General features: G+C 40.5%; 1 protein-coding gene across 18 annotated transcripts in view; it reads left to right on the top strand.

Annotated features, from left to right (window-relative positions):
- cask (calcium/calmodulin dependent serine protein kinase) overlaps positions 1–12,832 on the top strand; it is a 127,199-nt gene that overhangs the window by 37,924 nt on the left and 76,443 nt on the right. For all 18 annotated transcript variants that reach the window (XM_023950886.1, XM_023950903.1, XM_023950902.1 and 15 more), the window contains exon 2: positions 9,550–9,662. In XM_023950886.1, coding sequence (XP_023806654.1) covers positions 9,550–9,662 — 113 coding nt within the window. The remainder of the gene's footprint in view (positions 1–9,549; positions 9,663–12,832) is intronic.

The raw sequence follows: 12,832 nt of genomic DNA, 5'->3' as shown, positions 1-12,832 counted from the left end.
GACGGATCGCAGTCTTAAATCTCCCACACATACCGCTCATGTACCCCCCCCCCCCCCTTCCCATCAAACATAAAGCTGTAAATCCGCCCTCCGCCGGTCCACTTCGCTAGTTAAGTGCGGGAGCGGACTACTTCTTTTCTATTTTGCTTGTTACTTTTTCTGTTAAAGTCACTTCCCTCAGTTTATACTGGATCATCGCGGATTAACCATTAGTTGGGAAATAAAATGAAAAAAGCAAAATAACGAATAGCAGTTATATAAGAACGAAAAATGTAAAAATACCCCCCCCCCCCCCCCCCCCCGACGATGTCATCGTCCATCCCGATGGTTGACAGCAAACATCGTCAACGGCCAAATTAGGGGACATCGCCCAACCCTAGCTGAAATATTAATTCAAATATTGATGTCCCTCCAGTGTAATCAATAGACAGATACTTATCTTAAGGAACAACAGTAGGGCCTCTTCCTTGTTTAACATAACTGGTTGTAAAAAATCGGTATGTTTGCGTTAGAAAGTACTAACTGAACAGGAATTGTAAAACAATCCCTACCATGCATGCCCTGATATACAAAGATATTATAACTATTAACTATTAAATTGATTTTTCACTCTTGGAAAGTGAACAAAGACATTGTCTTTATTTGTAAATCCACAAAAAGTCAAGAATTGATTGTTCAGAGACAACAGTCCTGCAGCCGAACACGCAACGTTCTGTTTCTACTCTAAAGAACCAAACGAAACATGTGTTAGTGTAGAAACAAAACCACAGAGAAAACCCTTAAAATGGCTCCTTCCGCAAATCTAACATGTTGCTAAACAAGATTATTTTAAACTTGTAAACGTTTAGTTTTAACTCTGTTTTAGGCGTGCATGTCATTAAATGATACATTTTCTCTTTCATCTTGTGCAAAACTGATCCATTTAAAAATGTCAATGCTTTTATGAACTGGTATCATGTAAACCAAAAGATGTTATGTTGCCTTTAGGTGAAACCATCTCATTATAGTCGTTAAAATATTGATATTTGATCCAACGTTTAAATTCAAATACTTTTATATTTTGCACTGACATCTGTCAATACCAGTATTAGGAAAGAAGAAAGAATGTTGATAGTGCTACAGCTAAAGCCTGTTTTACAACTGCCCTTTTTAGTGTCTGGGGTCAAAAAAGGGCAAATCTGTATGGGGCACGCAGGTTGCCTACGCAAAAAATCTAGGTCGTAGACCGTGAAGTAAGGCTGTAGAGTGAAAATGTTCATGCACATTTTTCCTACAGGCATGCTGCGAGTGATGGGTCGTAGCAAACACTTTCCCACTTCACGCTTGAGTGTTGTATGAGACACGTGTATCATACGTAAGGGCGTATTGTGTGAGGGCACTGTACAACAACATCACCAATACGTCATAAGTGCATGTAACTTCCATTAGCCGTACAAATACTTCATGATACTCTTGCTACATGCGTGAAAATGGTGCGTTCAATTTTCATGACGTTCGTTAAAGTGGCTGTGAGCCACAAAGGAACTGAAAGACACACCTGTGCTCCCCTCATGATCAAACTGCTCGTCCAGACAACCCAAAGATTTACAGCACCCATGAGAGTCAACCCCTGTACGGATGCATGTGACCAGGCCTTAATTTGTCTTAATGAACCGATGTGCATTAATAACTCAGGTCTTTGTCCCAGTTGAGCATTCTGCAGGTTTACATGCTGGAAGGCTAATAATTTGGAGAAAAAGTTGAGCAAAACATCATGCGTGGCAGCCTCCTGCATTGTTGCATGAGTGACCTCTTGACTCACCTGCATGTCTGCTGCAGTGGAGCTGTGTGAGCTTTACCATAGACTGCTGTTTGTAAGGCTTGTGACATTTACAGAATGAGACATGAGGAGATTGATGGATTAAGAAGTGGGAAAGGAGCGTAGCCAGCAAATCACGTTTTACTACAGCAACACACACGCAGCTGCATGCAATACCAGGCAGCCCATCTTTTTGATGCAGCAGTAAATCCCCCGCGCTTCCCCTGACATGGAATTCAGCGAATACTTTACACCCTGTCGTAATTTTCCGCCTGTAATACGGCGACGCCTCATACCTGTGGGGTCGACGGCATGCCTAACGCTCCGTTAGGCATCACCGATGCTGTGGGATATAGGAGTGAAGATTGCCTATAACCTCTGATCTTCACTAAAAGCTACAAACTTCAGCAGGTCATGCTTAAGTTGGAGGTACACTTAATGCATACACAAAGCTGCAATGACAATGTTGTTTCTACGTGTTTCTGAAAAAGGAGAAATGTTTTTGAGACATTTGATTACATTTCTTATGTAGCATGTTTGTCAGAAACGTGCATTTACACACACTGAACGTTCGTTAGATTAAGATCAGGCCGGTTCTCCCGTGTTGTAGGTGGTTATTGTGAGATCTCAGAAGTTATTCAAACAGCGATGCAGTTGGATTGCATATGCTTTGCTAAAACTGCAGCAACATGCACACGGTGCTGTTTTCAGGGATACTGGAGCTTTTAATGTTAAAGAAAAAAGACAGCTGTTAGAAATAACGGGATTTGTTCAATCCGTTAAACTGTACTTTTAAATTCATGATACAACGTTTGATTGGCACAAATGTTCTTTGGACTTTTATTAATTTGGAAAAAGTTCCAGTCACAAAAGGTTTTGTGGGTTACACAGGGTGCATTGGGGAGGTTAGGGTTAGCGGAACTAGCACGATGAACTAGTTTTTTCCTAACTAAGCTTTTTTTTGTTCTGGTCAAGCTTGTTTTGGGGATTACTGCTCCCAAATAAGCAGCTGTTGGAATTGGACAATCAAATGTTGTAATGGTGCAAAGTCAATATAAAGGTTTAAAAACAAAAGTTTTTTATGTTAATAATTTCTCTTAAAAGACCCACTCCGATGAAAAATGTGTTTTGGGTATTTTTAAACATGTTCTTGTAGCATTTTACTTGTGATGGAGGACATATAAAAGAATTTAAGATTAAAACTGTGTTTCTGATCGTTTCTTAATTCAGATCGTGTTGGATCAGATGAAAACCCACAGTTTAAACAAGCTCATGTTTGTGACGCAGCAGCTGCCACGGACGGGCCAAAGCCTCCCTTCTCCGCTACAATTCTGAAGCATTTCTTTGCAGACAAATGGATTTATTAGTGTCTTTATTTTCCTTGTCTGAACTGCCATCTGACGCAACACTCTACAGCCGGATAGCTCTGATATTGCTTGCCTTTTTTTTTTTTTTTTGTGCTACGCTAATGTTAGCATGGGCTTGAGGGGTGCTAAAAGTTAGCGGGAGATAGTGTAAACAAAGAGCTGATGGGAAATTAGCGGAGGCTATCTTTCACACCAAAAGTCGCGCCCACAACTCAGAGGCAAATTTCTAATAAGCTCCTGCTACTCTGCTGACAATATTTCTTAAAAAACATCACAGGCTATTGGATTTTGGCTAAAAAGTGCATAGTCATAATTTAAAGACCACTGAAAACTCTTTTACAATAGACAATACATAGCCTATACTATAAGAAATGTTCTGCATACATTTCTGACATTTCTGAAAATTTATTCAGGTAATTTAAAAATGGAATAGAAAGCAATAAAAGACTGAATCCACACTGCAATACTGTAACAAATTGATGTTCATTTAGCTTCATGAAAGAATAAGTCAACGTAACTTTTTATAACATTTTATATTACAAAACCACTTGAATTCTTTATCCTCTGTCATTTCGGTAAACATGCTGCTTCTTCTTCTTTGTTGCTGTCAATAGCAAATAATGATACTCACACATACAGTGCCCTCTAGTGGTTGCTAGTGTAGTAGGTTAAAAAAAATCGCATTTAAGTTGCACCCTCAGCCAAACTGTGTAAAAAAATAAATAAATAAATAAATAAACCAAAACAACATGACTTGAAAACATGAATTAATTTAATGTGCATTGAAACCACTTCATCGGTGACTTTATTCTTCTTAAATAAAAGCTTCTAGGAAGCAAAAGCTGATTCAAATTATCTAATGCTAGTGATTGAACCTTTTAACTAATTTATATGTTGATTAGTAAAATTCCAATTTTATTCAACTTTTTTCTTTCATATTTAATCTTTATTTTTTAACTTTGGCTTGCTGCTACTAAGTTTTTGTATTTCCATAACATATCCGTTTGTGTTTTCTTTTAATTGAGTGGTAAGAGGGAGGAGCCTATGTCCTCTATATTAAAGAAACACAGAAGAGCCTCTTCAGTGGGAAGACTGCTGAGCTGACTCCAATGCACAAATAAAAAGCTGCAGTCAGAGAGATGTACTTTCTTTTAAAAGCGATGCCTCATTGAGTTAATAAGTTCCGCTAAAGAATCCTTTGAACATTATGGACATTGTTAAATGAAGATACTGTTAGTTTGTTCAATGTTGGTATTTATCTCTGAAAGACTGGTGTTCGTTGCTTATGAAAAAACCTCCCATTTTCTCCTGTTTATCCTCTTCCTCACCACCTTCCTCAGCTCTGAAGTGGAAGAGGCTGCAGAGCAGAGATGACGGTGGCTGCAGCTGACTTTCACTCAGCGCTGAATGGCTGCAGCTGTGTGCAGCTGAGGCTCATTCAAAGGCAGAATGGCTCCTTCATGTGCAGCTGAGTTCTTGTGGGGAGCTGGTTCCGCTACTTAAGCCATCTGCTTTTTTAAATCACTCTTCCACCCTTCAGTTATTCTCTCCTTTTGCCTGCAAAACTCCTCTCCTCGGATAGAAGTCTGACGCTACATCAAACCTTGGACGTCTGGATACCTTTATTGCAGCCAAATCTATAGATTTTTCTTGGGGTTTACAGAAAACATCAAAATTTGTGTGAGTGTAAAAATGTGTTTGTGTGCAAGTTCTTCCAAAATACACACTCTGTATGTGTGTGCTGCATATAAAGTGTGTGTTCAGAGGATTTTGCGTGCGGATCCAACAGCCAGATGTGTTTTAAAGAATTTCCATTCTCACAGGAGTTTTATATACCAGCTCACAGATAAGACTGTGCATGGGCAGGTTCAAAGGTCAATGTCTCATCGGACAACAAACATGGGGACCGCTTAGCCAAAACATAGCCAATATGATACAAAAACAAAATTACCGGACCACCTGCGTAAATGCGGTTTGCCCGTTGGTCAGTCAATGAACAAATTAAGGACGCCTTTCTATTCAATAGATGTGATGCAGATATCACTCATTCTGACCAAGGCAGACAAAGAGAAATAGAGGAATACATGCAGAGCATTTGACAGGTCTATGACTGAACTTGAGAATTTATACTGATAAGTCATGACAGTTGTCTCTGTTTTATCTATATGATACATTAATATACAAGAAACCTATATTACCAGTAGAAGGTTAAAATATGTCATATGGACTATGTATGGTTTGATTTACATTATTCATTAAAGGCATGCAATATTCTTCTATTTCTTGAACAGATCCGAATGCTAGAGGAAACTTTCTGCATTGATGCAAAACAATTACCTGATCCTCACGTAGATTTAAAAGACTGTCGGGTTAGAGAGGCAAATGGCATGAAGCTTTGGTCGCCAACCATGATCATGAATCTGATCGGGAGTAGTGTACGAATATATAAACTGCCTGAATATACCCAGACTGCTACAAATGTGTACAAATAATTTAAAGTCATTAATACGATAAATGTCCACATTGCTCGCTAATGATGTCACTGAACAGTTTTTTCTTTGCTAGTGATTGCAAAGTAGTTTGAGGATATTCCATTGCAAATGTTAGCATAGAGGTTCATCTAAATTGAAACTACAATCCTTCTCCATCCAGCGCCTTTGTAGTGTTTAACCCTCGTATTATCCTCAAATATTACTAACACGTCTCACCCTTGGGGTCAAATTGACCCCAATGATAACAGGAGGGTTAAAAACAAAGCAATTGCACCAAAATGAAAAGAAAAAACAAACAAACGTTTTCCCCAATTTCCGTATCTTTAGAGGGGTGATCCATTGTCTGAGCAGGGTTTTTCTTGGTTTTCCATGTGCTTCCAGGTTCTGACTGTCTGATCACCTGATGGAGGATCTGGCCTGACGTTCTCAGAGTTAAAGCTGCAACATTTGGCTTCTTTGAGGTGGATGTCGGGCAGACTTCTCAGAGTGCTGACTTCCTGAAATTGAGGGATTTATTATTGCACAGTGCAGAGGCGGGCTATTAATGATATTCTTGACAGCAAACAAAGAGGTGCAAAATTTGGTGTCACTGGTTTGACAGTTTGCTCTAACAAAGAGGCGGCATTTTAACCAGAGTAACACATTGAAGGAAGAGTGAAGTTGTGTGGAATCTGCCCCCCCCCCCACCCCTCATTGTGCTTCAGCTAACTTGCCCTCATAAGTAAAAATAAACTTCTATCAGATGGAGGACGGGAGACATCTGTGAGTGTTTCTGACATTTGAACTGGGGCTCTTAGAGCTGTGTGTGTGTATGTGTGTGCGTGTGTCATGATGGTCAAGATGTGTAAGTGCTAACACCCTATTAAGCAAACAGTTCCACAAAAGGGGCTCCGCCTCACAGGCTTCCTGGGTTGTTACATCCATCAAAGACCATGAGGATCCTGTCATGTCATGGAAACCTTCCTGTGGGTGGGAAAGCCAGCTTGTTGGGTGTGAAGTGTAAATAAAACTTTACATTTTTTTGCTTTTTACCGTTTGTGTGTGCAGCATTGAAAGTGGGCATTTGGCCGGGTCTCACGTTGTGGCGTTAAGCAGCTTAAGCATGATTGCCATCTGTTCACCAATCTGTGTTTGTGCACAAAGACTCACACTTGAGCAACACTGCTGGTGTGGGGGCTTGACCCTGACACCGCGCCGCCGTCAACCGCACGCACGCGGGTTGAGGTTGGGCCGACTGCTGCTTCCTGTGAGACGTGTATTCACAGGTGTGCGCTTGTGTGCACAGTTGCGAGGGTGTGCTGAACCCACTAACACTTCATTCGCCTCTGAAATGAGAAGATCCTCAAACACACTCCGAGGTCAGAAATATCCCCTTTGAAATGTATATTTTTAAAAAGAAATGGTGAAATCTGTGGAACATTAGTCACTCCTTGTAGATTGATGACAGATTTCAAAACAAATGGGTGAAAGATCAGAAGATGAAGGAAACCCCTGTGACAACCTGTTTTGTGGTTGTTGGTTTTTACGGTTTAACTTGTGCACTTCAAAGTCATAGTCTTCCTTTTTTCCACTTGAGAGCAAAAAGCCCCTCTCCTACTCTCTGAGTAAATCATTTTCTGCCAGATCAGAATTTACAAAGCAAACACTGTAAAAAGGCAAACACCAGTGCATCAAGTGTAACACCAGTGCAACTAAATGTCCCTTCCAGGATTAATAAAGTTGATCTTGAATCGAGAAACACAGATTTTTACTGGAGTCGGAATATAATGAAGTCATTTTTTTCAAGGACTTGAACAGTAACCTTATTGGTATCAACCTGATTATAGCAGGATGGTCGGTGTCAGGTGCCTTCAGACCATAGACTATGTAAGAGAACTAGACAAAGTGACCCCTACCCCTCTCATATTCCAAACAGGAAGTACCCGTTGGCCCAAAAGAAGCCAAAATCTTATAGACTTCTATTGAAAAATAAACGGCTATTACTCACTCATACTATTTGTCAGAATAAACATTTTTGCTCTGATACTTTTTTTTAAAGATGTTTTTGGCACGATACATTTTTTCTATAGTGCCAGTGACCCCCCACATTAATTGTTCAAAACGTTCGACAAATTTTGTGTCGCCAATGATGGCACACTTGACCAGAATACACCCAAACTCACTGAATACACTGAACTCTTGCTTCAGCCTGAACCATCATCAGCAGATGCTTCACTCCAACCTAACTACCAATACCAACAATTAGCTCAAAGCCATCCAACTGAGAAATGATCATTCATCACCTTACGAGGTAAAGATAAAAGCAAAAGTGCACACATACATTACACATACATTACATGTTGAAATGTAAAATAAATGAGGGCCTGAAAGGCATTATTTGGAGCTTAGTTAGATGGGATGCTAACCTAGCACTCTCTTCAAATCTGAAGTGTATTCCATAATAAAAATGGAACAAATAAGGAAAATGACTTGGTCTGACACTCCATGATAATTTCATGGTCTAGTGAACTGGAATAGTCAAATTCATCCCGTCAGTTCATGACAGCTCAGCAGGAACTGAAAGCTGTTAATCTGCCATTTCACATCCCGTTGGTGTGCGGTGCACTTTTCCAGTCTGGATCCTTGTGGGAGGCGTTTCAGGAATAATCAGCAATAAAAAGGAATAACAGCAGCCATTCTGTGCCTCCAAAGTTCGCCTGCATGTCTATCTTAAACCCTGGTCGGCTGCACACATGTTCCCATACAGGTGATGAAGTAGTAGCTAGAGTCAGCATTGTTCTTACGGCAGTTTTCCCCTTTGAACTCTAATCTACTGGTGAGCTGTTGAGGAGATTTCTGAGGGATCCACAGTGGTCCACACTGGAGCGGTCATCTTTTGCATTGTGCTGCTTCACACCTTTAAAGATCCCTGTGGCCTCATTGTTGGTCCTTTGATGTTTTTCTGCTGGGAACCAATGGGAGATGGTTATGAGAGGAAATACAATTGATTCCAATCATGAGCCTCAAAACTCTGAAGTCTCTGGTTGTGTCTGAATTTCCTCCATACTCCCTAATTACTTAAAAATACTGTGTGGGTCTGTCTAGTGCCTTGGATTTTAAAAGCAATTCAAAGTCGGACACATGCTCGCTACTTTTTTTTAAATGGCAACTAGGACCTCACTGATTTCCTGAAGTAAAAATCCAAGTATGAACATTATACGAAGAGCATTTATGAATCTGTTCAATTGGAACTCCCTTTTGAAAATAGAATTAGAAAAGTTTCTAATTGACGTCTTTGAGATGTTTACTGGGTTATGTTGAGTAGTTTTTTATTCTAAAACATTTACAAGTGAGAAATGTAAAAAGAAACATCACAATATTCATACAGGTATTCATGTTTATGTGGAGTGGATTTAAAGAGTATTCTAAAGTTTCTTTTTGTTGATTCCAGTTTATAAAGAATGGGAGGGTGGGAGTCTAAATGTTATTTTACAGGAAGATGCAGTTTCCACTAGAAATGAGCTTCTTTTAATTCACGTGAAAGCTTTAATAGGTTCCAAAAATTTTACCTTTAAAATCATAGAAACTCATTCAATGTTTTTTGAGTAGATGTTCTAATGAGTCATTCACATGAAGTTGGAATAGTAAATAGCTTCATCTGGCAAAGTTTAAACCTGACTTGTGATGAGTATGTATTTTGAGGTGGATAAAAAGAAGAGTCTGAAATGCGTTTATGGTCATTTCTAGCACATTCTGCACTTTTTCTGAAATGTTTCCTTGTCTAAAAAAACTCAAAAGTGTCATTGATAATCATTTGCTGACGTTTTTTACCTGCTAATTGTTTTCTGGATATCTGACCTTTTTGTTCCACCGCACTCTAACAGGCCCCCGGTCTGGTCTTTGTGTCCCACAGGGGTCCCTTCAGTGTGGTGAGAAGATGCATCAACAGAGAGACGGGTCAGCAGTTTGCTGTCAAGATCGTGGATGTTGCTCAGTTCACATCCAGCCCTGGACTCAGCACAGAAGGTAAAAGATTATCAACTCAGTTCTTAGCTTACATGCAGCCGGACGGGGGTTGACCTGTATGGATGCTGTGGGTTTTTGGGTTGTCTGGGCCCTTAGAGGGTCATGGGGAGGAGCAGCTGCATCGTAAAGGGCGTGCAGGTGTGTCATCCAGTTGTTGAGCAGTGTGCACTTAACACGTGAACAGCACTGTCTGGCTCGCTGCGTGGGGTTTGAAAAAAGTTACAAATCCGAAATCACGCCTGCGTCTCACCTACTTCCCACTTACTCTTATATGTTGTTTAAGTGTTTGCTAAGACATGTAAATGAACCGAGCGCTAAATATTTCACGTGTGCCCCGTGGAGGTTTACCCATTTTCTGCCCGCAGACAGCCCAGATCCACCCGGAAGGGCATTTGCGACTAAGGCATTATGTGTTGTTTCTCTTGGTTCATGGCTATGGGTCATTGTGAAGTAGTGATGTAAAAAAATGCAGTTTCTCCCCTTCAATGTCTTTCTTTCTTGCTTCTTCCTTGCTTTCGTGCTTCTTTCTTTCTTTCTTTCTTAATTGTTGTTATTAAGCGGGGTTTGAACACGCTTTGCCCTGTTAATCAGAGGGAGAGGACCATCTGAGAGATTCTGTCTTGGGGCCGGGACCCCCCCCCCCCCCCCCCCCCCCCCCGTGTTTTATTAGTTTTCAATTTCCACTCTGTTTTGTCCATCAGTGCTTGCACATTTTCCCTTCCACATCAACCATAACATAAAATGGAATCCATATGTGTTTGTTTTTTTTAAGTACTTGATTCAACCTGGAGAAACCGATTCCAGTGATGAGGAAACGATTTTCAGTTTCTCTAAATGAATCTGACTGAAGTCTAAGTTGGTGCGTGGACGAGGTGGAAAGACCCAAAATTGCCATTTGTTGAAGAGCTGAAAAGAGTTGTATTTGTTGGCTGTACCTGCACATTTCTGGAGTTCAGTTGACCTGAATTTTTCCTGGTTGAAGTCACTGATTTTATCTATGAATGTTAGATGAAGTTCTTAAGTTGGCTTTCAAAAATCTTGGGAATTCATTGAAAGAAAACTGCAAAACTTATATAATAAAGCCACTAAATAGATGTTGGTTCTTTAAAAAAAGGCTCAACTACTCCTTGTTGGCACTTTGGAACTTTGGGAATGCCAGTTTTAGCTCATTTTAAGTCATTTTTCAATGAGCTCGCCTTCATAATGTAAATAGAAACAGCAGGACTTGTAAAAAGTTGATTTGTGGATCCTTACTGAGCGACGATCCAATTCGATTCATGAACGACAGACAACGATTTACAGATTAAACCACTATTCAATAAATACTGTTTTATTGGTTATTGTCTCTTCTTACTGAATGTATTATTATTGTAATAAATGTTTTAAACATTATCATTTATACTGTTATCTTGAACAGGAGATCAAAATCAACAAAACATAACAGATAAAAATACAAAGATTTTAACGTTTTCCTGTCAACTTCCTGATTAACTGTCAGAACTGTCACTTTGGATCAGTTTACAACAAACACTGAAAATGTTTTTCCATCCTCAAAGTTTAGCTGAGTAGATAAATGACAGGAAGATAGTTAATGAAGACACAACAACACCTAAATAAACATGTCTGTAAAAACTAGACTGCACAGTGGGTAGCGCTCTTGCCTCACAGCAAGAGGGCCCCCGGTTCAAGTCCTGGCTGGGGGACTTGAACTGGGGGAGTTTGCATGTTCTCCCCGTGCATGCGTGGGTTCTTTCCGGGGTCTCCGGCTGTTAACCGCGACAACGCCACTCTTGCTGGTTGATCAAAATTCCACGCCGTCACAGCTCCACTCTACTATATTTAAAAAGATAGCAAATCAGCGATTTCAGATACTCTGCTTTTAGGGAACAAATCCAGAATATCAGAGTTTTTTAAGCAATGACCTCCAAGTGATCCTTTATCTTCCAATCTGAAAGTCTCACAGCTGTAGTGTGTTACAGGACTTCTGTATTCCTTGTTAGTGACCTTCACTATAATCCACAATCATCCACTATTACCAGACGAGTTGATGCTTTAAAATAATTATGGCAGTTTGTAAATGAAGTTTTAGGCTGAAATGTAAGTTACTTTGAATGAAAATGTTTCCAAAAACTGACAGAACAACATCCTGGCGTGGGATTCTAAGAATTTGAGAAGAGGAGAGCTGTGAAGGCATGTCAATACAAGCCGGGCTGTCAAACTCATCATGAGACGCTGATGTTTGTTCTGATCAACCACAGTCGGCTTTAGTCTCTGCCTGCTGCATCACACAACAAATGTTTATTTTCCAGCTGATATGGGTTCAAAATCCACGTCTGCATGCCAGAGCAAGTTAAGAAAAACAAAAACTCTGCAGAAATGATCACCAAACTGCAGAGTGACACACTCACATTTGTTTTTCTTTTATGGTTCACACCCAGAGCCACAAACCGGAACTGCTGGTTTCACACAGATCTTCCATCAGTTTCATCATCTGCAGTAAAAAAAAAGAAACAAAATTGAACCACACTTTTCTTGGACATTTGTATCAATCTGTTGGAGTTTGGAAAGCAGAAAGCCTTTGGATCCTATGGATGAAAGAACCTGTTTGCTTCATGATCATGAAATCTGATGTAAGCGTCATTCCTGCTAACCTTATGAAGTCGACTGCGTCACCAGAGTCTCTCAGTTTCTAATTTTTGTGCCATCACTCCAAAAAGCATAAAACTTCTGCTGTTTGTGCATTTAAATACATGCAGCAGGTCCAGCACACAGCAGACTCATTAGTACCCAGTCACGTCCCTCCTCTGAGGCGCCCATCAAACGCTGCTCTCCACGCTTGATGCCTGTCAGCCGCTCTCGACGTTGATTTTCTTTTACTCCCCCCTGTTTGGACGCCTGCAGAAACCGGTTTACGTTTCACATGAGTGGATGGCTCTAGCACGCGCAGACACACCAAACCCGCAGCTGAACACCCACTCACACTCACACACCACCACCACACACACGGCTCAGACCACAGGAAGTGGGTCATAGTGGCGGTGGACTAGGCAGCGCACATGCTCACACCAGCTGATGTCTCTTCATCCTGTGCAGAGGTCTGTGTGATGAAAGGGGTGAGAGAGAAAAGCAAGCATGCCATCTTCCTCACATGCCATCTGCAGTCGCCCCTT

The sequence above is a fragment of the Oryzias latipes genome, chromosome 21 (assembly GCF_002234675.1).
Source record: "Oryzias latipes chromosome 21, ASM223467v1".
Taxonomy (NCBI): Eukaryota; Metazoa; Chordata; class Actinopteri; order Beloniformes; family Adrianichthyidae; genus Oryzias; species Oryzias latipes.
Note: the sequence above shows the minus strand (reverse complement) of the source record. Positions and strands in the feature narration are given on the sequence as shown.